The 24,187-nt window shown below is 49.3% G+C and overlaps 1 protein-coding gene across 1 annotated transcript; it reads right to left on the bottom strand.

Annotated features, from left to right (window-relative positions):
* Positions 1–1,035: 1,035 nt before the first annotated feature.
* On the bottom strand, positions 1,036–7,070 carry B9D1 (B9 domain containing 1). Its single transcript, XM_007526177.3, has 7 exons — positions 6,868–7,070; positions 5,243–5,311; positions 3,776–3,887; positions 3,436–3,532; positions 2,966–3,028; positions 1,413–1,480; positions 1,036–1,265 (listed from the first exon to the last, which is right to left on the bottom strand). The coding sequence occupies exons 1-7, from the start codon at positions 6,928–6,930 to the stop codon at positions 1,123–1,125; spliced, it is 615 nt and encodes a 204-aa protein (XP_007526239.1). The 5' UTR covers positions 6,931–7,070; the 3' UTR covers positions 1,036–1,122.
* Between the last annotated feature and the right edge of the window lie 17,117 nt (positions 7,071–24,187).

Below are 24,187 nucleotides of genomic sequence, written 5' to 3'. Positions count from 1 at the left end.
AGATCGTAGGACAAGAGGGTTACAATTCCATATAATTCCCACCACCAGAGTTCCACATCCCATCCCCTCCATTGCAAGCTTTCCTATTCTTTATCCCTTTGGGAGCATGGACCCAGGATCATTATGGGGTGCAGAGGTGGAAGGTGCTGGGGATGAAAGTCTCTCTGCATAACCATTATGCTGTCTGCCCTGCCTGTGAAATTCTTTCAATCTACACCCCTCCACCCCCCAAGGATGTCTGCTGGGGCTTCAAGTCTGCATGATTCCACTGCTTCCAGCAGGGTCTTTTTTCCCTCTTTTAAATAAACAGTGAGACACAGAAAGGGGAGAAGCACCACAACACTGCTGCACTGCTTGTGAAGCATCCCCTATGCATGGTGTCCTCATGTGTCTGAGGGCTTAAACCCAAGCCCTCAAGCATAGTAAAGTGTGTGCTATACTGGGCCATCTTCCAAGCCTCCACCCTACAAGTTTTTAGCCAGAGCTGCTCACAGACCCACTCAGACCCAAGGGAGTGGGTGTATAGCCTTCCTGTTAAACCCAGGAGGAAAGGGTAGTGGTGTGCTGAGCCTGGCCTGGTCAGCATGGAGGGCAAGGTGAAAAGTGAGCCCCAGCCTGGCAACTGCTCCAAATCACTGTCTCAAGGGGAGCCTGGCCCTAGGTGCTCAGTGCCTTTCCTCCCCAACATGCAGGTGCTGGGTGTGGGGTTCTCCTTCCAGAAAACTAGGGTGCGGTGCATCCTGTTTTTAGGAGGCCCAGTTCTGGGGGTGCACTTAAGACCACCCTATGCAGCTCTTGTCCATGGGATAAACCTGGCCAAGGAGGGCTGCTATCAGGGAGTGTGGCAGGCACCATACTGGGGACCCAGCAAGTGATGACAGTCCCCAAGCTTCAGAGGTTCTTCAGGGAGGGTGACAAGGCAGGAGGGCTATTGAGCTGGACCCAGGAGAGCTGGGCTCCCACAGTACGCTGTAGGGCTGCAGTGTGGGCCCCGGGTCAGCTGGAAAGATGAGCTGAAGCGGCCCTGGCCTGGGCTCCATGAAAAGTGATACTTTATTGTATAAAAACACCCCTATATTCCTGCCCCCAAGTCATCTGTCCAGTGGTAGAGGAGCCAAAGCCTCACCTGGGGAGTCCCTGCAGGGGGCTGGGCCCTGAAATACCCTGTGTGTCCAGAGGCCCGCTGTTGTAACCCAGCTTCCTCATATCCTTGGTCACCACGTTGAAGAGCATCGTGACAAAACCCTGGGAGCGCACACGAGTCACTGGAGACAGAAGGCAGAGGCTTTCTCTCTAAACTGGACCATGCCTGGCTGGCTGGGAGCCCCACTAGGAGGTGCTCGGGTTCCACTTGGTCCTTCCCCAGGCCCCAACTCCCTGTGGGCAGGGGTGGGGGACAGGGTCATCGTTACCTTCCCGGCCTTCTCCTTGAGCCACCACCTTGGGGTCTGTGTATTCTGGCCGCCGGCCCATGAACCAACTGGAAGACAAGAGTGCTGTGCTGGTGAGCAGAGTCCCAGAGGCCCCCAGAACTGACACCGACCCCTCCTTCCAAACCCTCCTCAGGGTCAGGCCCTGGATGGAGCCACTCTACTCCCATGCATCTGAGAAGAGGTAGTGCTGACTGCAACTGCACCCCACATGGGGGACTTGAGGCTCTCCCGCTAATCCCCATGGGCCTGATTTACAGGTGGAAGCCAAGGGGAACGTGTGGGGGCCTCAGCTGAGGTGGAATCCCTGAAGGTGACAGTAGCTGAGTGTAAGCTTTGCCTATCCATCCAAGAACAGTCTGGCAACCATGCTGGGGTGGGCCCAGAGGCCGATCTGGGTCCCCACTTTCCTCTTAAAAGTGTGACATCCGGGCCAGGAGACAGCTTACCCAGTAGAGCACACTGTGCCATGGGTGAAGATCTGGGTTCAAGCCCTGGTTACCACATGGGAGCACTTGTACAGGGGAAGCTTCATGAGGGGTGTGGAGCCATGCTGTGGTGTCTCCCCCTTTCTCACCCTGTATCTAAAAAATAGTAAGTCCTGTCCCTTGGAAGTGGAGTTTCCCCTTGAGCCCCACAGGCAGTGGAGTAGTGAGAAAATGCCCTTGTGCTATGGCACAGGAATCAGGGTAGGAAGTAGAAACTCGGATAGTGGGTAAGGAGAGGGGACAGTGAAGGGGAAGCTTCTGGGGCTCTGGCATGGGCACAAACCTGCCAGATGGTCCTGGCTGTGACAGAGACCTGGGCCCCACCCAACTCTGAGCAGCAGGCAACCAGCAGACAGGAAGTCTCTAACTCAGTCTTCCTGTCAGCTGTCCATATCTGTCTCCCTGGAGTCTCCCCCACACTCCCTCTTACTCCCTACTTCTGAGCCAGCTACCCTGCTTTAGTAATGACTGACAGGTATGGTCTGTTAGAATGCACACTACTGTGTCTGGAAGTCTGGTCTCCCACTTTCACATCCTGTTTTATAAATCAGCACTGAGGCCTTGTGCATGTGATATTACTGCTCTTGTTGGACCAACTTTCTCATTCTTTTCATTACAGACAGACAGCACAGCACAGCTCTACCTCCCAAAGAGCTTCCCCTGGTGCCATGATGATTCCATATAATGCCAGGGTTTGACCCAGGTGTAGTTAGATATGTGTCCTCCCAAGTGAGCTAGCTCCTGGCCCCACATATTTTACTTTTTTAGTGTCACAGGCATTTCCCCACCTGCCAAGAGCTTTTTCTCTGCCCCATCTGGCACAAAAGCTTCTAGCAGATAAAGTAGTTTAGAGCAGGTTTATGCTGCTGGGATGGGGTGAGAGGTGAGAGGGAGCCCAGCGACCCTCAGTAACCTTGGAGGACATGATTTCATATGCCCCAAGACTGGCAGCCTGAACCTCTGGCAGAAGTCCCTGGCACAGTGTGTGGGGGGGTGGGGGTGGGGGGGAATGGCCCAACCAGGCCAGGAGGCAGGAAGGAGACTGACCTTGTAAACTTCTGCAGTTTAGACGTTGACTCTGGAACGAACATGGGGATGGTCCTTTTGTGCCTGAAACAAGTTTTTATAGACAGGTGTCAGTCTCAAGGAAGTGACAGATCACTTGCACTTCTTGGCACTGAGCCACTGAGCCCCTCAAGTTCTGCTTTCAGAGGAATGGGGGAACACCAAAGACTGCCAAAAGCACAGACCTGGCATCCAGCCTCACTAGGCTCTGCGACAGCTCCATGGCTGCAGGGGCTGCCAGCTTCAGGGCTGGGTGGCCTGCCCCCATGAAGCTCCCAGCCAGCCCTGCTGCAGTCACCTGCCCCCATCCCTGGGCCTTCTCCCCCACCTCACATTGGACACTTTCTATCTCCATGGTAATGTTGTGAAAGCAACCTTCGGCTCCTTCTTCACCCTCCCTAAACACATTGCTGGTCCTCTGAGATTGGGAGCATGAGGGGGTGGAGACCTACCGTCCAGGAGAGAAGGGTACATGTACTGCCCCGTAGCCTCGGACCACGTCGTTTCCAAACACATCTGGCCCATATACACTGAGTACGATCTGGGGCCCTGGGGAACGGGGAGAGAGTCAGCACAGGAAAGCAATGGGGCGGGGCGGGGAGGAGGGAACAGGCAGGGGATAGGCTCTGCTGGCTCCGCAGCCAGACAGAGGGGCCAGGGCTGGCTGGCCAGGTGCTGGGACAGCCACAACCCACACAGTGACAAAGCAGAATGTTGTCCAGATCATCACTGTGAAAAGGCAAGATGGTAGGGCCAATGGGGCCTTCAAGCCCCTGTGCCCTATAGACTCACAGCCATAGGGGTTGGTGCTTTTGAAGGTAACGTCAATGGGGAAGTTCCACACCAGGGCCTGCCGCACATCCTGGCTCTTGCACGTGATCTGGGAGATGCCTTCTTCCAGACCCTTTGGGAACAATAACAGCAACAGCCAGTATGTAAGCATCAGGCAGCTGTGCCTGTCACTACCCCCTTCCTTAGCTGGGGAGAGGGGGTGCGCTGGGTGAGGGGCAGTTGAAGGACTGTTTTCTCAACTCCAGGTTCAACTTTAGCCACACCAGCCAAGCTCTAGAGAGGCCTCCAGCTCCACTCTAGCCCATCTCTTCCCTGGACACCAACTTAACCTCCAAGTGTTTAAAGGCTTGGGCCCGTTTTTTTATAGCTACCAGAGTTTCATATCTGCCCAGTTCCACATCTTTTTCCAGCTGGCGGGTGAGAGACAGGGAGAGAATGGCAAAGAAAGGCCACAGCACTAGGTCCTTGCACATGGTAAAGTGTGTGCTCTACTGGGTGAGTTAGCCCACTCTTGGGGTGATCTTTAACTCTTCTCTCACACCCTCATCCACCCAACAGAAAGCCTCTTGGCTCTACTTTCAAAATATCTGCAAAATCCACCCAGCTCTCCTTACTCATCCTGCTGCCCCATCCATACCACCATCTTTCTCCATCTTATTACAGTTGAGAGTCTCCCTTTTGTGGCCCTTAATCCAGCACAGTCCACTCTGAACAGAGGAGTCCAAGGGACTTTTTTTAAAAAAAATTATCTTTATTTATTGGATAGAGATGATCAGAAATCAAGAGGGAAGGGGATAATAGGAAGAGAGACAGAGACACCTATACTTCACCACCCATGAGGCTTTCCCCTTGCAGGTGGGGATCAGGGGCTAGAACCTGGGTCCTTGCACACTGTAGTCTGTGCACTTAACCAGGTGCGTGCCACCACCTGCCCCTCCAAGGGACTTTTTAAATACATAGCTTTCACTCTCTTTTTTATCTCTTCTGTAACTCTCTGAGGGGATCTGAGTCCATGCTGAGTGAAGGCTGGTCTTTACTCTGACTCCCCTCTATCGCTCAGCCCTAGTCACATGGCCCCTGTTGCTCCTCAGATGTGAGGCACACACCTGCCACAGGGCCTATGCACACCCTGTTCTATCTGAAGGTGCTGGGAAGCCATGGGATAAGGGCCCCCATTCCATTTGTGAACTCCCCAGAGTCCTCCCCATGGAAGGACAAAAGAGAAGGGACCATAGCCTCCTTCCAGCTGACTCTCTGCTCTCACTGACCATGTATCTACCTGCTGCTGCGTGTGAGCTGCTAGGTGTGTGTGTGTGTGTGTGTGTGTAAGTCTTGGGTGAGAATAAGCAAATGTCTGTCCCGGAATCTCTAACTTGGCTCTGAAGTGGGTAGGGAAGGAAAAGGGTGTGGTGGACAACTTCAGAAACCCCACCTACCCTGAGTCAGGATTCTGAGAGATGGGCTTACCGCTGTGGGGGCCCAGTCCTGGCCATACACAAAGCAGTACTTGCAGTAGAGATCATCATACGCCGGAAACTGTGGGGACAAGCAAATGTGTTCTGTTAGCAGAGACACTGAGGATAAGGTGTTGCTGTCAGTGGGAATTCCGAAATCTAAGACACTTGGGGCGGGTCTAACAGCCAAGGATGAAGACAAGAAGTCGAGCATCTCGAGTTGGGGATCTCACAGTCTAAGGGGGAGTCCAGGGCTACGGCCTGGGGGGGGGGGTGATGCAGTGGATAAACTTTAGGCTCTCAACCATGTGTCCCGAGTTCAGTCCCTGCCATTGCATGTGCCAGAGTGATGCTCAAGTTCTCTCCTTCTCTCTTGTGCCATTTAAAAATAAATAGGAGTGGTCTGGGAGGTGGCACAGTGGATAAAGCATCAGACTCTTAAGCATGAGGTCTTGAGTTCAATTCCCTGGCAGCATATGTACCAGAGTGATGTCTGGTTCTTTCTCTCTCCTCCTATGTTTCTCATTAACAAATTAAATAAAATAAATAATAAAAATAAATAGGAAAAGGGAGGCAGCACAGTGGTTCTGTAATAAAAGACTTTCATACCTGATGCTCTGTAGTCTTGGGTTTTGTTTTTTTTTAAATTTCGTTTATTTACTGGATAGAGATAGCCAGATAGTCGAGAGGAAGGGGGAGAGAGAAAGAGACAGAGAGACACCTGCAGTCCTGCTTCACCACTCGCAAAGCATTCCCCCTGTAGGTGGGGACCAGGGGCTCAAACCCAGTTCCTTGAGCATTGCACCGTGTGCTCTCAACAAGGTACGCCACCACCCGGCCCCGGTCTTGGGTTTAATCCCCAGATCCATTATAAACCTGAGCTTGAGCAGTACTCTGGTGTCTCTCTGTATTTCTCATTAAAATATATAAAGTAAACATAACAAGTGGGGGCAGGGCGGCGGCACATTGGGTTAAGTGCTCAAGTTACCAACTGCAAGGATTCGGATGCCCACCAGCAGGGAGGAAGCTTCACAAGCAGTGAAGCAGGTCTTCAGGTGTCTTTCTCCCTCTCTCTCAACCTCCTCTCTCAATATCTCTGCGTCCTATCCAATTTAAAAATAGGAAGAAAAAAAGAAAAGAAAAATGGGGGGAGTATATATACGTAACTATGTGTGGGGAAGCTTTACCTATAGCATCCTGGTAAATCCTCAAACTACTACAATGATACTATTCCCATGGCCTGCAAAGAAAGTGCAGTCGCTTGGGTGTCTTCAGCCACGGAAGACGGTAGGAGGTTTAAACCCCACCTCTGTTCTTCAAAATGTGCTTTGAGTGAGCTTCCCCGTCTGTGAAACAGGGCTGCTCCACAGGGTTGCTGAGCCGAGTATTAGTGGGGTGGGGTGAAGGGGTGATACCCCCTGCCCTCTGACACGCACGCCTTTCTGCATTGCTCCAGATCAGCCGGCAGGACCGGGTTCCAGGACGTGAGTGCAGGACGCGGCTCTACTGCAGGGCCGGGCCAACCCTGAGGATGGAGCCAGTGCGGGGGCGCAGGCTCGACCCCCCGAAGCCCCGCGACCGCTGTACGCGCTCCTGGAGCCCCAGCGGGCTACTGCCGGCAGGAACAAGGCTGCTCACCTGCGCGCTCTCCACCTGCCCGTTGACCATGAGGAGAAACACGCTGGGCGCCGCGGCAGCCATAGCAGCGGGGTCGCGGGGACCCAACCCGGCAGAACGCGCAGTGGCAGAGGACCCGGGGTTGCCCTAGAAACGGACGGCAAACGCAAGGGACATGTTTCCTGGACTCCGGCGCTTCGCGGTCTATACGCTTGAGTGGCGCAGGCGCAGGCGCAGGCGCAGTCGGCCGCAATTGTCCGGAGTGGGGCTCTCGGGAGGCGGGGCTCCCCTTCCTGGACTGGCAGGATGGGGCCTGTGGGGGAGTTTAAGCCAGATGTGTCCAGCCCCGCCCGGAGCAGGCCACCCGGCCGGGAATGTGTCCCCTTGGACTCAAGCCTGCCCGCCTCCTTGCTTAGAGCGGAGCGGTACTGAAGGTCCTCGGCCACTAGGTGGCTCTGTGGAGCTCCAAGCGAGGGCGGGTGGGGGGGGGCTCCGGAGAACCCCATCTTGGCTTGCTCAGAGGGCGAAGGCGGGAACCCACAGGAGGGTTTTGCAGCCCCCTACTCTGCGTTGTCAAGGGGGACGCTCCCTTGTGACTTCTGACACCCCCCAATTTTTAACACCCAAAGATTTCTCAACAAACTTGTGAGGGAGCCCTAAGAATCGCTTGACCCAGGTCTCCTGTGTTCAGCGGGAAGCCCCACGGAGCGGCAGCGCAAGCTATGGGGTGGGGGTAGGAGGGCGACACCCTGGGACTCGATCAGTGACTGTCACTTCACACTCAACCCCCCAGAGGCCGCTCCTCTTAATACGGTGTGAGGGGGGAGCAGTTCCTGTGGTTTGTGTTTGCACATTTATTACTGTCATAGCTCTTTTTTAAAAAATATTTATTTTCCTTTTTGTTGCCCTTGTTTTATTGTTGTAGTTATTATTGTTGTGCTTGATGTCACCGTTGTTGGATAGGACAGAGAGAAATGGAGAGAGGAGGGGAAGACAGAGAGGGGGAGAGAAAGACAGACACCTGCAGACCTGCTTCACTGTCTGTGAAGCCACTCCCCTGCAGATGGGGAGCCGGGGATTCGAACCGGGATTCTTACTCCGGTCCTTGAGCTTTGTGCCACGTGCGCTTAACCCGGTTGCGCTACTGTCATAGCTCTTGATCGGATCCACAAAGCAGGAAGAGCTGAGCAGGTATCTGAACCCTAGAGTCCCTTTTCCTCCGACGAGTGGGAGGTATCCCAGATCCAGGGAAGGAGGGTCTACACAGGTGTGTAGATTTCGGGGAGGCTGAGCTCCAGGCAGGGACCGCAGGTCACCACAGCTTGCAGCAGCCGGTGGCTGGCTTGGGAGCAGATCAGGGGGCTTCTGTCAGACACCTGCATGAAGGGGCACAGGCAGGGTCAAGATTAGGCAGGCGCTGACTCCTCCCTCTCAGGGCAGCAAAGATCCCATCAGGACACAGGAGAGCGCCTGGGTTCTCACTGTGACTGGAGAGGGTGTGGCTGGCTGGTTCCCCAGCCTGAAGTTATACCCCACACCCCTCACCTCTCTCTCTCCCTCTCTCTTTCTCTCTAAAAAATATTTATTTATTTATTTATTTATTTATTTAATAGAGATAGAAATCGGATTGAGTTGAAAGGGAGTGATAGACACCTGTAGCACTGCTTCACTGCTTGTAAAGCTTCCCCTCTGCAGGTGAGGACCCAGGTCTTGAACTAGTGTTCTTGCACATTATAACATGTATGCTTTACCAGGTATGCCACTGCCCAGCCTCCCTCTCACTCTCTTTATCCTACAAGTCCTGTCACTTTCCCCTAGTTCTTTCCTCTGTTGCTTTTGAGGTTCTGTATTACACAAAAGGCAGTCTAAAAAAAAAAGATTCTAGTATTAAGTAATGGGGGGGCTAGTGGGGGGGGGCTCCTTGTAGATTAAAAGCTTGCCATGTCAAAGACTACCTCATATTCAAGTGGGACATAAGAGAGGGTCTCCTCAAGTGTGAGGAGCTCTAGTATGGCAATCAGGGGGGTCTGCACAGTGTTGGGAGATAGGATAGGAAGCCCCTGGTGGGATGAAGGCTGACGGGTGGCACTCAGCACACACACATCCCTGCCATGAGAAGGAGTGTGGGGGATTCTCACCACCAGCTTTGAGGGGCTTAGTGCACTGTGATCCCTGGGGCAGACTGGTGCTCATGTTAGGGCAGTCCAGCTGACCTTGGAAGGCGGCTTTGCGGGTGTGGAGAAACATTGGTCTCATCCAGATAGCATGCAGCTTCGGAGGTGGGACCTGGGGGTCTGTATTCACACCCCATGGGACACCTCACTTGCCCCAGACCTCCCCACTGTGGTACAGAGAGGCATCAGGCAGAGCTAGGCTGCTCTGGGGGCTGAGTGACTGGGGTTGTATGTGTCTCTACAGGGCCCTGGGCACCACCCAAGCTGTTGGCTCCCCCAGTCTAGTTGTCTTCATGTCATCCTCATGCTTACCAAACCCAGGCTTGAAGCCCTGAGCTTTGCAGAGATGCTACAGGAGGAGAGGCTTGGGCCATGTGGCCAGAGGGATGGGCTGCATGGTTCCGTTGAGAGAAGATGGCTTTGCCAGCTATGCCAGGGCCAGACCAATGGGGCCTGGGGACATGTGCAGCTCCGTCACACTGAATTTGCTCACACAAGCATCCAGGGACAGTCGATCATGCCCCAGTGTCACAGTGAAGTGGGACCAGGTCCAGCGGGGGGGGGGGGGGAGCAGGAGCTGAAGCTGAATCTGGAAAGCCAGGTGCCTTCCTTCTGAAGCCCCCTTCCTCATTTTCCCCAGCCCCTGTACCCACCTGCCAAAGCAGCTGGCTACTGTGAGCACCCACTCCCGGGAAATGAGGGCCCCTTTGCAGTGGTAGTGGGTGTCCAGGAAGATGCTGGCCTGCCAGTGGGCCATTCTTGCTGTGTGATGCAATCAGCTGGGGTCCCACATCTAGGGAGGGAGAGACAGTATGACTCAGTTTGGGACCTGGGTTCAAGAAGGCCTATCTTTCAAGCAGGTGAGACAGCATAATGGCTTTGCAAGACTTTTATGCCTGAGGCTCTGAGGTCCCAGGTTCAATTCACAGCACCACTGTTGTTAAAATTCGGAGGCTCCAGCTGGCCGGGCTAGCTTCACGGGCAGGTAACAGAGACGACCAGAGACATATGGCTGGGCAGGGAAGCTGTATTTCTTTATTCAGGAACAATGATTCATAAACTAAGACAAACTAATCACCAAACAGAACTCTGTTGTCTCTTTCCCCCGCAACAGCACCAAGCACTCTCGAACTCTGCAACTCTGGAACTCTCTTGGGGTTCCTGAGGGGGCCTTATCTTGTCTCTGTGGGCAAAACTTTATCAGCTTAAAAAAAAACATTTCTTGCCTCTGGGGGGCGTACTTGCCTCGACAGGCATTTGCATGGGGGTGGGGAACAGCCTAGAGTCCCAAAGGCAGCTGGCTGCAATTTACTTACTATGAAACAAAACTTGTTATTAGCATAACCACAGCACAATCTAAAATTTCTAATAGAGAAGGAATTTGAGACTTTTACATATCAACGTCTTTTTAACCTTTTGTTACACCCATTCAAGATGAAGACACACCCTAGGTGTGCGCAGGAAAGGAAACCTCAGGCATGAGAATGATTAGCATAGCCATTGTGCGATCTACCATTTCTTTTTTATTTTTTTTATTTTTTTTTTATTTTTTTTTTTTTCTGCATTGTGAAGCTTGTGATCAAACCTTTTATGGCAACGTTCTACTTGTTTTGTTTTTTTTTTTCTGTATTCTCCCCACCCACCCACCCACCCCAGAGTCTTTTACTTTGGTGTAATACTCCAATTCCATTTCAGGTTCGACTTGTGTTTTCTTTTCTAATCTTGTTTTTCAACTTCGGCCTGAGAGTGAGATCATCCCATATTCATCTTTCTGTTTCTGACTTATTTCACTCAACATGATATTTTCAAGGTCCATCCAAGGCGGTCTACCATTTCTAATAGAGAAGGTAATCGAGAGTTTTACATATCAACAAGTCTATTTAACCTTTTGTTTAGACCAACTTAGTTAAAATATATTTATTGTTAACTAATTTTTACCTCAGACTTTAAATGTAAGTTAATTTTATCTTTATGAGAATTACGTTGAAAACCTTTTTCATTTAACTTTTACTAGTAAGAATTTAGCCTTAAAGTTATTGTTTACCAAACTTTAAACATACACATAAACATGGTCATTAATGCACAAGGAGAGAAACCTTTGTTACGAAGACATGTCATTTCAAACATGAATTTAGATATGTACTGTCTTAGTTGTTGGGGAGGTGCATTGTCTAGTGGTGGTCTGTTGGGCAGCTTCACTACTAGGAATTGTAGGTTGCGATCTCTGTACAAATCTCTGCATACTCCAGCTTGTCTGCCTTCAGACCGGACCGGCAGCTGGAGATCTCGTGTGCCCAGTTTCAGCAGGGAGCCTGGGGGTCCGGGAGGTCCGGGATCGTTCCAGAATTCATAGCACGAGGATGGGCGGGCCAGCCTTGTAGAAGGCGTGGGCCTAGGTGCCCAGGCGTGGCGGCCATGATAGGCCGCCACGGCCCTGCCCCATGGCCCTGTCATGTCTGCTGCCCTGCTCACAGTGAGCAGCATGGAGGGATCACACGTCCAGTGCCCTGCACCACGCGGTGGAGAGCCGGCTCCTGTGTGGTGGCATCGGGCTCCTGCGTGCTGGCGTCAGCCTCCTGCAGGCTGCGGGGCTGCGGGGCTGCGGGCGCGGTGCGTGGGGTTGTCTGGGTGCAGCCGGCTGGCTGGCTGTTCCACCAGGTGGAAAAGGCAGCTCCGCGCCTCACCTCTTGCCCGCTGGTTCTTCCCGACTCATCTGGCTGTTTTGAGTGCGGCCGAGCACGTGGAAACCACAGAGTGGTCCAGAGATAAATGTTCCAGAAACAGCAAAACAGTCTCGTGAAGAAAGAGCAGAGGCCTTTGGAGATCTCTTTACAAGCAGAAGAGAAGGCCATAGTACATAGGTAGCTAAATTGTCTTCACTTATCTGAGAGATGTGCAGGTCAGGTCCACGTAGGCGCCATTTGTTGTTAAAATTCGGAGGCTCCAGCTGGCTGGGCTCCTTCACGGGCGGGTAACAGAGACAACCAGAGACATACGGCTGGGCAGGGAAGCTGTATTTCTTTATTCAGGAACAACGATTCATAAACTAAGACAAACTAATCACCAAACAGAACTCTGTTGCCTCTTTCCCCCACGACGGCACCAAGCACTCTTGAACTCTGGAACTCTCTCGGGGTTCCTAGGGGCAGGGCCAGGTGGGCCCGCGAAACTAGCAGGACTGATCCAATTTTCTTGGCAGGGGGAGAGCTAGAACAACCCAATGTAAAGCATACAACACACCACCATCAGCCAGAGCTGAGTAGTGCTCCTCTCTCTCTCTCTCTCCTTCTCTCTCTCTACCTTTCATTAAAAATAAAAAAATTTAAAGAATGCATATTATTCATCTCTTTCTGACAGTCTGTCCAGCTGGGCCCTAGCTAACCATGTGCCCTCACTGCCCATCTCCTGGTTCTTCACCGAGAAACAGACCACCTGCAGTGGGATCCTGTGTGGCTCAGGGAAAGCTCCTTAACTTCTTTGTATCTGCTGGCTCTTCCCACAGACAGGTTGGCATGAGACTTGGTATGATCGTAAGTGTGAAACACTCATACAATGACTGGAACTTGATCTGTGACTGAACCACTAACAAAAATTTCTTGCCACCTGCCTGCTGCTTTTCAGGCTTACAAGTTTGCAAATATTGTTTCTATTTTCTTACATTTTAAAAACATTTTTATATTCATTTATTTTATATGATAGGACTGAAAGAAGAAGGGAAGATAGGGAAAGAGAGAGATACCTGCAGCACTGCTTCACTACACATGAAACTTCCCCCGTCGGTGGGGACTGGGGGCTTGAACCTGGGTCCTTATGCAATGTAACTTGTGCTCTCCACTGGGTGCACCACCACCCAGCCTCACAAATGCTGTTTCTTCTATCCAGTGTGTGTGGACCCTCAGGAGCTCCAGATATCTGGCTCCATGTACCTGCAGACATCACCCCCTGCTTCTCATCCTCTCAGCCCTGTACTAGGTTCCTGCTACTAGGATTCTAAACTGGGCCACTGGGTCTAGAAGAACCTGAACTCAGCTCTCCTGAAAGGGGGCACTACTGATAGAACAGCTCCTCCTGTCCCACTCCCCAACCCCCAGCTCTTGCCCAGGACACCTCACCAAACATTAGCAGCAATGGCAACAACAGCAGCAGCATTTGCACAGCAGGCCCTAGTTCTTGTCCTCATAAATCTGGTCTCCTCTCAATCTGCCCTGGAAATTTATTCTCTCTGGTGCTCCCTCCCTGCCACTCACAGAGGCCATGTCACTGGATAAAGGGGAAGTGGCCTGGGGAAGAGGAACTGGCAGGCACCTGCCCCGGGTACAAGGCTGGGCATGGTGTCTGGTTACAGACCTTGGGCAGATAGGTTTCTGGGGCAGGGGGTTCTCAGAGGAGAGCAACAGCAATAACTCTGTCCCTCTCCTTGGCAACAGAAGGTGGCTCACCTGGCAGAGAGTACATTTAACCATGAGTGAAGATCAGGGTCTGGGTCTGCAGATCAGGGTCTGCAGTGGCACACCAGGTTAAGCATACATAGTACAAACTGCAAGGACCTGTGCAAGGATCCCAATTCAAGCCCCTTGCTCCCCACCTGCAGGGGCCTCACTTCAGAAGCAGTGAAACAGGTCTGCAGGTGTTTTATCTTTCTCTGTTTTTCACTATCTCCCCCTCCCCTTTCAATTTCTCTCTGTCCTATCCAATAAATAAATAAATAAAATTAAATGGCCATGGTGGGGCAGGTGGCAGCACACCTGGTTAAGCACACACATTACAGTGCACAAAGATCCAGGTTCAAGCCTCTGGTCCCCACCTGTAGGGGGAAAGCTTTATGAACTGTGAAGCAGAGCTGCAGGTGTCTCTGTCTGTCTTCCTCCCTTCTCAATTTCTCTCTGTCTCTATCCAATAATAAATAAATAAATAGTTGGGTTTTTTTGCCTCCAAGGTTATCACTGGGGCTTGGTACTTGCACTATAAATCTACTGTTCCTTGAGGCCATTTTTTCTCATTTTTGTTGCCCTTGTTATTATTGTTATTGTTGTTGGATAGGACAGAGAGAAGTCGAGAGAGGAGAGGAAGACAGAGGGGGAGAGAAAGACACCTGCAGGCATGCTTAACTGCTTGTGAATCCACCCCCCTGCAGGTGGGAAGCTAGGGGGCTTGAACCAGGATCCTTATGCCAGTCCTTGTGCTCCATGCCATGTGCACTTAACCTGCTGTGCTACTGCCCAGCCCCCGTAAATTAAATATTTTTTTAAAATGGCCGTAGGAACAGTGGATTCATAGAGCAGGCACTGAGTCCCAGCAATAACCCTGGAGGCAAAACAAAACAAAACAAACAGAAAAAGCCAGGGTCCAAGCCCTGTTACCATAGGGGAACACCATGCAAACAGGAAGCTTGTGAGTAGTGAGGCATTGCTATAGTGTCTTTCCTCTCTATTTCTCTTCTTTCTTTCTTTCTTTCTTTCTTTCTTTCTTTCTTTCTTTCTTTCTTTTTTCTTTCTTCCTTCCTTCCTTTCTTTTCTTTATTTCTCTCTCTCTTCCTTTCTTCTTAATATTTATTTAATTTGCTATGACAGAAAGAAACAGAGGGGAGGGGAAGGAAGAGAGGGAGAGAGAAAGAGACACCTGTAGACCTGCTTCACCACTTGTGAAGCATCCCCCCTGCAGGTGCAAAGTAGAGATTGAACCCAGGTCCTTGCACATGATTACATGTGCATCACTGCCCAGTCCCCTCTCTTCTCTATTTTTTATTCCCTTTCTGCCTTTCACCTCTATCCAAAAAAAATGAAAAATCAGTCTATCCGAAGTGACCACATAGGTGATACACATAGGTATGAGGCCCAGTGAAGCCATGCACATCAGTTCAGGTACCCAGCCCAGGGAGATAGCTCTTTGCCCTAGAATGACTTAGTCTTCAAGTGGACTAAAGTCACCAAGACTAAGGAAAGGGATAGCAGAAGAATGCTTTTTTTAAAAAAATCTTTATTATTAGATAGAAACAGAAAAATTGAGAGGGGAGGGAGGTATAGATAGGGAAAGAGACAGAGAGACATCTGCAGCCCTGCTTCATCACTCATGAAATTTCCCCCTGCAGGTGGGGACCAGGGGTTTGAACCTGGGTACTTGCACACTGTAATATGTGTGCTTAACCAGGTGCGCCTTGCCCAGAAGAATTTTTGTTTTTTTAGCACCCCAGGTGAGACAAAGTCAAGCAGCTATCTCCATGGTCAAGAAGAATCTCTCAGTGGATGCATTGTAGAAGTGACTACTTCAGTTTTCTTTTCCACTTGATTAATTTTGTTTCAGTTATGATGTGCTGGGGATGGAACCCAGAGCCTCACACATGCCAGGCCTATATTCTCATATATACTATGTTCTACTACTGAGTCATATTGCTAATCCCCCAAACATTTGTGCTTTTAAAAAATTATAACCATTGATATATTTTATTTGTTTTATTTAATGGGGGGTGGAGAGAGAGACAGAGAAATATATGAAGAGAAATAGTGATCAGAGCACTTTTTTTTTTTTTTGCCTCCAGGGTTATTGCTGGGGCTTGGTGCCTGCACCACGAATCCACTGCTCCTAGAGGCTATATTTTCCCTTTTGATGCCCTTGTTGTTTATCATTGTTATTATTGTCATTGTTATTGCTCTCATTGTTGTTGGTTAGAACAGAGAGAAATGGAGAAAGGAGTGGAAGACAGAGAGGAGGAGAGAAAGATAAATACCTGCAGACCTGCTTCACCACTTGTGAAGCGAGCCCCCTGCAGGTGGGGGGCTGGGGGCTAGAACCGGAATCCTTTATGCCAGTCCTTGCTCTTTGTGTCATGTGCGCTTAACCTGCTGCACTATCGCCCAACCCCTGTGACCACAGCGCTGTTCAACTCTGGTTTATTTGTGGTGCTGGGGATCAAACCTGGGACCTTGGTTGCCTCAGGCTTGAAAGTCTTTTTGCATCACTATTATGCTGTCTCTCCAGCCCATTCTAGGATGTTCCAATGACTATAATATATTTTCTCCTTTTGAGAAAAGAGGTGAATAGGGTGCCTCGTGCTGCATTTTAGGAGCTGTAGGTTACAAAGTGGTTTTTCATCTGTCTATTCAGTCACATGATTCTAACTTCCCAACAGTAGCCCTGATGCTCCCTCTCAGGAGATAAAGCCTTGCCGTGCAGAGGTGGACAGGGCCCCACCAAACTTGTACAGAGAGGTAGGAGTGTAGCTAGATTTGAGTGCATTTCTGTTCATGAAACAGACAAGACAGAAATCTCTTTGTGTCTTGGAAGTTGGAATTTAATCACTAGCATCACATGTGCCAGAGTGATGCTCTGCTTCTTTCTCCCTCCCTCCCCATATATGAATATTTAAAAAAGAAATTTCTTGCCTCTCCATTATAAGTATTCCCTGAAACAAAAGGGTGGGGCAGACGATTTCAGCACTGCTCCTATCTTCCTTGCACCAAGATCTGCAGTAAAGCCTCTCTCTTCTTATGAAAGCTGGCTGACAATATTTCTGGTGTACCAGGCAGTGGGCCTGCATTGGGCTTCTGCTAGATGGTGCACATGGAGGACCTCCCTGAGGAGTCCTGGAGGGAGTGAAGGAAGTTGTCTTGTGAGAACCTGGGAACAAGATTTGTCCAAACAAGGGGTGCAGGAAGTTCCAGGAAGGAGAGGCAGGCTGGAGCCTGCTCACACTGATGTGCACTGATTCACAGGACACGACTGTATGCAAAGCTGTGTTTTGTGATCTCACCTTGCTTCTTGGTGGTTTAAAATCATTCACAGAAGGATTTTTTTTGCCTCCAGGCTTATTGATGGGCCTTGGTGATTGCTCCCAGTGGCTTCTTTATTTTTATTATTTTGTAAGGCAGAGAGAAACTGGGAAGGTAAGGAGGCAGAGAGAATGTGCATAGCAGCACTGCCTCACCATTTTTGAAGCTTCTTTCCTACAGATGGGGAACTGGAGACTTGACCAGGTCCTAGAGCATGGGAATATATGTGTTCAACCAGGTGTGCTATTGCCTGGTCTGTAGAAAGAACTTAATACACCACTGAAATTAACAAAGGTTACCATGAGGACTTTTGACTTTTTAAGAGTTTTGGGGGCCAGGCCTGGTTGAGTCCACACATTATCATGCACAAGAATCCAGGTTCAAGCCCCTGATCCCCACCTACAGGGGAGAAGCATAATGAATGGTGAAGTAGTGCTGAAGGTGCCTCTTTCTCTTTCCCTCTTTATCTCCCACTCCCATCTCATTTATCTTTGTCTCTATCCAATAAATAAAGACGGTTTTGTTAAAAATATTTTTTTTCCCAGAGACCTATCTTGCCAGTACACTAGAGCCAGGAGATGGGCTTAGAGATACCACCCAAGACTGATAAAATTATTCACCTGTATAATGCACTGCTTTACCATGTGAGCAAACCAGGGCCAAGCCTGGCCCCCACTGCACTGAAGGAAGCTTCAGTGTCATCATCTCTTGCATTCTCTCTCTCTCTCTCTTGTTCTTTCCCTCCTTCCCCCCTCTCTTTGCCTTCTCTGTATCTCTAAGAAAAAGAAGGAAAAGAAGAAAGAAAGAAAGAAAGAAAAGAAGGGAAGGAAGGAAGACAGAAAGGAAGAAAGAAAGAACCCATCTAGATCACATCAGCCAAGGCTGGAGGTTTTGGGGGTTTTGAGTGACTTGAATTTTTTAAAATTTTTAAAAAATATTTATTTATTTTCCCTTTTGTTGCCCTTGTTCTTTATTATTGCTGTAGTTATTATTGTTGTTGTTATTGATGTCACTGTTGTTGGATAGGACAGAGAGAAATGTAGAGAGGAGGGGAAGACAGAAAAGGGGAGAGAAAGAGAGACACCTGCAGACCTGCTTCACTGCTGGCACTTACGTGGGTTGGCTCTCAACCACGAAGGTAAGCTACCGGTTCTCCCTCGCTAACTCAAGGACTCAGCGATATAGACAAGAGACACCAGGGAGAATTGGAACACTCTCATTTATTGAAATGTGGGCTTGGGTTTAAATAGAGATTCAAACAAAGAACATTTTTCAAATACGTCAGAAATTACAGGTTTCTCAAAGGTCAGCTTGCCCCTATGGTAGGGGGGTGGTATGACAAGAATTGATGTGATACATAAAGGTCAAGACAATTATTCTCCATGATGCAAACAAGTTAATTATCTAAAGGCATTTGAGAGAAGCATAGGGGTTAAACCAGCAAGGTGAAATAGAAATAAGATAAACAAACTTGATGTAAATCAAAGATATCAAAGGATATAAGGAAATAATGTTTTGGGGGCTTCACTGACTGATGTCAGGGAGGTGTTTGATGGAGTATGTTCTCTTTAGTGATCAAAAGTGAGGTGACTGAGTGACTATGTGAACTCTGAATGAACCTTAAAGCAGGCAGCCATGTGGCCTGCAGTTAGCGGGGAGAAACAGTGAGATCTCTGTGGGCTTGAGAGTCTGATAAGGGGAAACTGAGTCTGAGAGACTGTTTTCCCCTTTGTTCATCTCTGTGAGAGAGGCTAACAAGGGGGTATTTTTCCCAGACCTCCATCCAGGGATGGGGGGAGTTTTCCCTAAGCTCTACCAAGCTTACACATAGTCCCACACTTCACCGCCTGTGAAATGACCCCCTCCCATGCAGGTGGGGAGCCAGGGGCTCGAACCGGTGTCCTTATGCTGGCCCTTGTGCTTTGTGCCACGTGCGCTTAACCCGCTGTGCTACTGCCCAACTCCTGTGACTTGGATTTTTATGAGGTGGAGGGATCTCTGGCTACTACCTGAGGAAGAAATAAAGGGGGAGAACAAGTGAGCTAATAATCTTGCCAGATTAAGTGATTGAAAAGGTAGGATGTGATATTTGGGACACATGACAACATAACTGAACAATCTGCTAGTCTGCATCTGAAACTGGGACTTAGTGGTCAGCATTTTCTCAGGGATGCCTGCCCCAATAGGTGCCAGACTTGGAAAGGGGAAGAGCCTTAACTGTGGGCAGGGGGTGACCTGCAATGCCATCAGCCAGAGCTTTCAGCTGCCCTGCATCCTCCAACCTCCCCCCCAGACACTCCCCCCCCAGCCATTTCCTCCCATCTTCCCAGCAGCTGAAGAGGGAGAAAGGAGGAAGGAGGCAAGCAGGAGCATCCCCTGGCTTAGCCTTTGGGCTGGTCTTGGGAAGCTGGTGGGAAGCTGGGCCTTCCTCACTGCTGCTCTGGCTCCCTTTCCAGTGCTCCAGCCCAGCAGTCCCCCATATGGGGCTCTAATCCCTTCTGCTACTCTATTCCATAGTTCCATGGCTGTTGTACAATACTCAGAGGAACTGTCAGGATCTGGGAGAAGAAGGCAACTGTCAGGGACCCAGGAGAGGTGGTGTGTGGAGGGTTGGGGCAGAGGGGGGTTGCCCACAATGCTCTTCCTGGAGGTCTCCTGACTCTAGTGCCACCTCCTCTGTGTGGCTTAGGCTTTGTACTGTGCATTATACCCATCTCTCCCCATTGAATCAACCCACCTTTATCCTTTGCTTCATTTTTCTACATGGAGAGTTTGCAGGGGATCCCAGGGGTTGGCCCTCTTAGGAGGCTGTATGCTAGGGTGCCATGGAGAACTAGTGTGTGTGGCATTTGTCATAAGAATCAGAGGGCTTGCGGGTACCCCCCGGGAGATGTTTGGGGGATCCAGGGTGCTGGATCTAAGGCTCAGGAGAGAGGACTGGGCTGGAGCAGGGTTGGAGGGAGTCAGCTCAGAATTCAAGGGGAGAGGAAAGGAGAGGACTAAAAAAAGAGGGGGGTCAGGAAAAGCATGTGAGACTTTTTGAGACTGAAGCTCAGAAAGGGCCTGACCCCAGTGTCCCAGTGTCTATGGAGTAGGAGAGAAGGGCCCCAGAAGAGGAAGGGGAGGGGTCCAGAGAATTACAGTGTTGGGCTTTCCCCTGGGGCAGCCCACTGGCCAGAGGGACTGACTCATATCATAAGAGGTGTGTCTGTGTAAGAGGGAGCCAGGAGGGGCACTTGCAATGCCCTACCCATCCTTGTGCCTTTGGGCCACTCCCTCTTCAATTTCCCATTGTCCCCCCCCCCTCTTTTGCCTCCAGGGTTATTGCTGGGGCTCAGTGCCTGCACTATGAATCCACTGGTCCTGGAGGCCATTTTTTTCTCATTTTTGTTGCCCTTGTTGTTATTATTGTTATTGCTGTTATTGTTGTTGGATAGGACAGAGAGAAATACAGGGACAAAACCCTTTCAAAGAAACAGGGTGAAGAAAGACAGACTTAAAAAGATTAAGTATCTAGTTAGAGAACCAGAGCATCACTTGGCACATGTGATGTCAAGGACTGAACTTGAAACCTCATGTTCTTGGGCCAAATGCTCTAGTCATTTTGCCTACTCCAAGGCTTCAGTCTGGGGGGCACATCAGAGTGAGTAATGAGACTGCTCCAGCACCTCTGAAAGGCCTGCTTCTTTCTCAAATCTGCAGAGCAATTCAACCAGATAGGCCTAGGCATCTGCACTTGACATAGAGGACCTGGGGACCAAGGCTGTCCAGTTCTGCCTCCCTCATGGTCTATTCTCCCATCTCCAAGTGCCTGCTCCTTTGCCCCAGGGTGCACTGGTCTGATTTTAGACATGTCACAGGATCACTTTAGACATGTCCATCTCTACTCTGCCATCCCAGCCCCATCATGTGACAGGGACCCACCCACATGTCTTCTGGGTCCTAGCCCAGGTGTCACCCTTTGACCTCCCCAGGAAGAACAGGGGGCTTCTCCTTGCACCCTAGTGCTGGGCAGCAACCCCCCCTCCCCTGCCCAGCCTTGGCACTTATCAGAAACCTGGTAAACTCTGGTTTCCCTTGTGAGGGAAGGAGTGGGATGGTGTGATTATGAACATGTGTCCAGCACACACTCATGGTCCCTACTATGACAGAGGGGTCTTGAGCCCAGGTATTTCTTGTCCCAAAGAATCTGAAACCTGAGCGCTTTTTGGACTGGAGTGGAGGCAGTGATTCTCTGGGTGACCTCCCCACCCTGCACTCTTCATTTGTCTCTCATTCCTGTGGGCCCTGTCCCAACCCACATTCTTCAAAGTTCAGGTTCCCCTTGGAAAAAATAATTCTTGATGCATAGGTTGAATTTGGTTGGGGCTGGAATTTTTACCTCCTTTCATAGGTGACTGGGATCTGTAGTCTGACCTGCATGCTCTACCCACTGTCTAGGACTACTGACAATGAGGGGGCCCACTGCCATGAGGTAGGCCTGGGAGAGTAGGGGAAACTGCCCTTAGGAGTGTGTGATGCCCTCCCCTCTCCCGCCTCCCAATTGATGAGGCTTAATGTTCTGTCACTTAAGAAGGCCCCTAGGACTTGTATCACAGACGGATAATAGAAATATAGATGGCTAGAGCTTTGGGTTGAAAAGATTGAGGTCCCAGGTTTGATCCCTGACATCACATGTGCCAGGGTTTTGCTCTGCTTTGGTCAATTTCTGCTTTTTTTTTTCTTCTTCTTCTTTTTTTTTGCCAGAGTACAGCATAGTTCTGGGTTATTTTATGGTGCTGTAAAGGATAGAACCTGGGAGCTAAGAGCTTCAGGTATAAAAATCTCGCGCAACTATCATCCCATTTTCTCCACCCTCCTTTTCCTTTTTTATCACTCTCTTCTGTTAAGATATGTATGGGGGGTGGGGGGAGTCAGCCCAAAGCTACCCTGCTGGTGACCAAGAAGGAAAGAAAAAGAAAAAGGGAAAGAAGGAAATATTGGGTTGTCAGAAAAGTCATGACACATTTTTCTGTTTTTCAAAGCAAAAATGTGTCACAACTCCTAGTTCCTGGCACAAAGCTACAGAAGTCCATTATTTCCTGAATGATAAGCAGGCTAGGAGCATCTTTTGTTCCAGTGAGGTAACTCTGGGTGGCTATTGGGTGGGGACCAGCCAAGTCATAATTATAAATCATGAATTTCAGCCCTGCCCACGATTCTTTTTTTTTTTTCTTTTTTATTTAAGAAAGGATTAATTAACAAAACCATAGGGTAGGAGGGGTACAACCCCACACAATTCCCACCGCCCAATCTCCATATCCCACCCCCTCCCCCGATAGTTTTCCCATTCTCTATCCCTCTGGGAGCATGGACCCAGGGTCATTGTGGGTTGCAGAAGGTAGAAGGTCTGGCTTCTGTAATTGCTTCCCCGCTGAACATGGGCGTTGACTGGTCGGTCCATACTCCCAGTCTGCCTCTCTCTTTCCCTAGTAGGGTGGGTCTCTGGGGAAGCTGAGCTCCAGGACACATTGGTGGGGTCTTCAATCCAGGGAAGTCTGGCCGGCATCCTGATGACACCTGGAACCTGGTGACTGAAAAGAGAGTTAAGTGCTCCGGGAGGTGGCGCAGTGATAAGGCTTTGGACTCTCAAGCATGAGGTCCTGAGTTCGATCCCCGGCAGCACATGTGCCAGAGTGACGTCTGGTTCTCTCTCCTCTATCACTTCTCATGAATAAATAAATAAAATCTTTAAAAAAAAAAAAAAAAAAAAGAAAAAGAAAAAAATGAAAAGAGAGTTAACATACAAAGCCAAACAAATTGTTGAGCAATCATGGACCCAAAGCTTGGAAAAGTGGAGAGGAAGTATTAGGGAGGTACTCACTGCAAACTCTAGTGTACTTCTGCTTTCTTACTTTGGTGCCATACTCCAAACTCAGTCAATTTCTGCTTTGCGTTTCTACTTCTTTTTTTTTTTTTTTACATGCATAACATTCCCCAGATTCCCATTTAACAATACAACCCCCACTATTTCATTCATCATTTTTCATGGACCTGTATTCTCCCCACCCACCCACCCACCCCAGAGTCTTTTACTTTGGTGTAATACTCCAATTCCATTTCAGGTTCGACTTGTGTTTTCTTTTCTAATCTTGTTTTTCAACTTCGGCCTGAGAGTGAGATCATCCCGTATTCATCCTTCTGTTTCTGACTTATTCTGCCCACGATTCTTACTGTGGAGAGAGGAGACAAGAGAATTGACTATCTGGACATAACACATGTGATGCCTTCACCCCCAGAGATATACTTGGTCTCAGTTTATCTTATTTTATTTTTATTTATTTTGCAGCAATATGGATACACTCGCATTCATCACAGTAGAAAACGTTTGTGTTTCAAATATCATCAAGACAGTGAAAAGACAAGCTAAAGATTAGGAATCAATATCTGTAAACTTACTTATCTGATGTAGAACCTAGACTCAAAATATGTAAAGAATTTTTACAACAATAAAAGGGAAATGACACAATTAAAAATGAACAAAGGATTTAGACAGCTGTTTCCCTACTGGAAAAAAGTTCAGTGACCACTAAGTGTTTGTTTTTATCATCTTAAGTCAATAAACAGGTGGGGGTTGGGTGGTAGTGCAGCCGGTTAAGCACACATGGCAAAATGCAAGGACCTGTGTAAGGATCCGGGTTTCCAGCCGGCTCCCCACCTGCGGGGGGGGTCGCTTCACAAGCAGTGAAGCAGGTCTTCAGGTGTCTTTCTCTCTGGCTTCCCCTCCTCTCTCCATTTCTCTCTGTCCTATCCAACACCAACATCAATAACAACAACAATAACCACAACAACGATAAAAAAACAAGGGCAACAAAGGGGGGGGGGATAGCCTCCAGGAGCAGTAGATTCCCAAGGAGCCCCAGCAATAACCGTGGAGGCAAAAAAAAAAAAAAAAGAGAGTCAATAAACAGGTGTATTAAGATTGTGAAAACTGAGCTATCCTCCAACGTGGAACTTTCTTTATGTATGCTTTAGTAAACAGTTTAAAAACAAAAACACGACAATGGAGGAATATAAACAGATTTCATTTTTGAAAATTTCAAGTGACGTTGTAGTATGACATATCAAGTGTGCCTCATTGGAAAACAGTATGCAAAACAAACAAAAATCCTTTTCTGTTGCCAAAGCTTTTGTGCTTTGGGCCAACAGGGTATTCCCGTGGTGTGTATTTATGTGTGTGTGTATAGTCGCTTTGTAAAACAGCGGCCCTTTCAGGGTAAGCTATTAAAATAAAACATCAACAGAAAAGCATATAGGCACACCAAAATTCATTTTAGTCTGGGTCCACTGTTTGGCTACTAATTTGCAAGTTAAAGAGTAAGTCCTCAACTTGGCACTAAGCCCCTGACACGGGGTTCCTGC

The sequence above is a fragment of the Erinaceus europaeus genome, chromosome 12 (genome assembly GCF_950295315.1).
Source record: "Erinaceus europaeus chromosome 12, mEriEur2.1, whole genome shotgun sequence".
NCBI classification, from domain to species: Eukaryota; Metazoa; Chordata; class Mammalia; order Eulipotyphla; family Erinaceidae; genus Erinaceus; species Erinaceus europaeus.
Note: the sequence above shows the minus strand (reverse complement) of the source record. Positions and strands in the feature narration are given on the sequence as shown.

Excerpts from the sequence above, each read along its gene's own strand:
- B9D1 (XM_007526177.3), bottom strand. The coding sequence starts at position 6,930 with ATGGCTGCCGCGGCGCCCAGCGTGTTTCTCCTCATGGTCAACGGGCAG. Across the intron at positions 5,312-6,867 it reads GGCAGGTGGAGAGCGCGCAG|TTTCCGGCGTATGATGATCT; the intron begins GTGAGCAGCCTT and ends TTGTCCCCACAG. Across the intron at positions 3,533-3,775 it reads AAGCACCAACCCCTATGGCT|GGCCCCAGATCGTACTCAGT; the intron begins GTGAGTCTATAG and ends CCCGTTCCCCAG.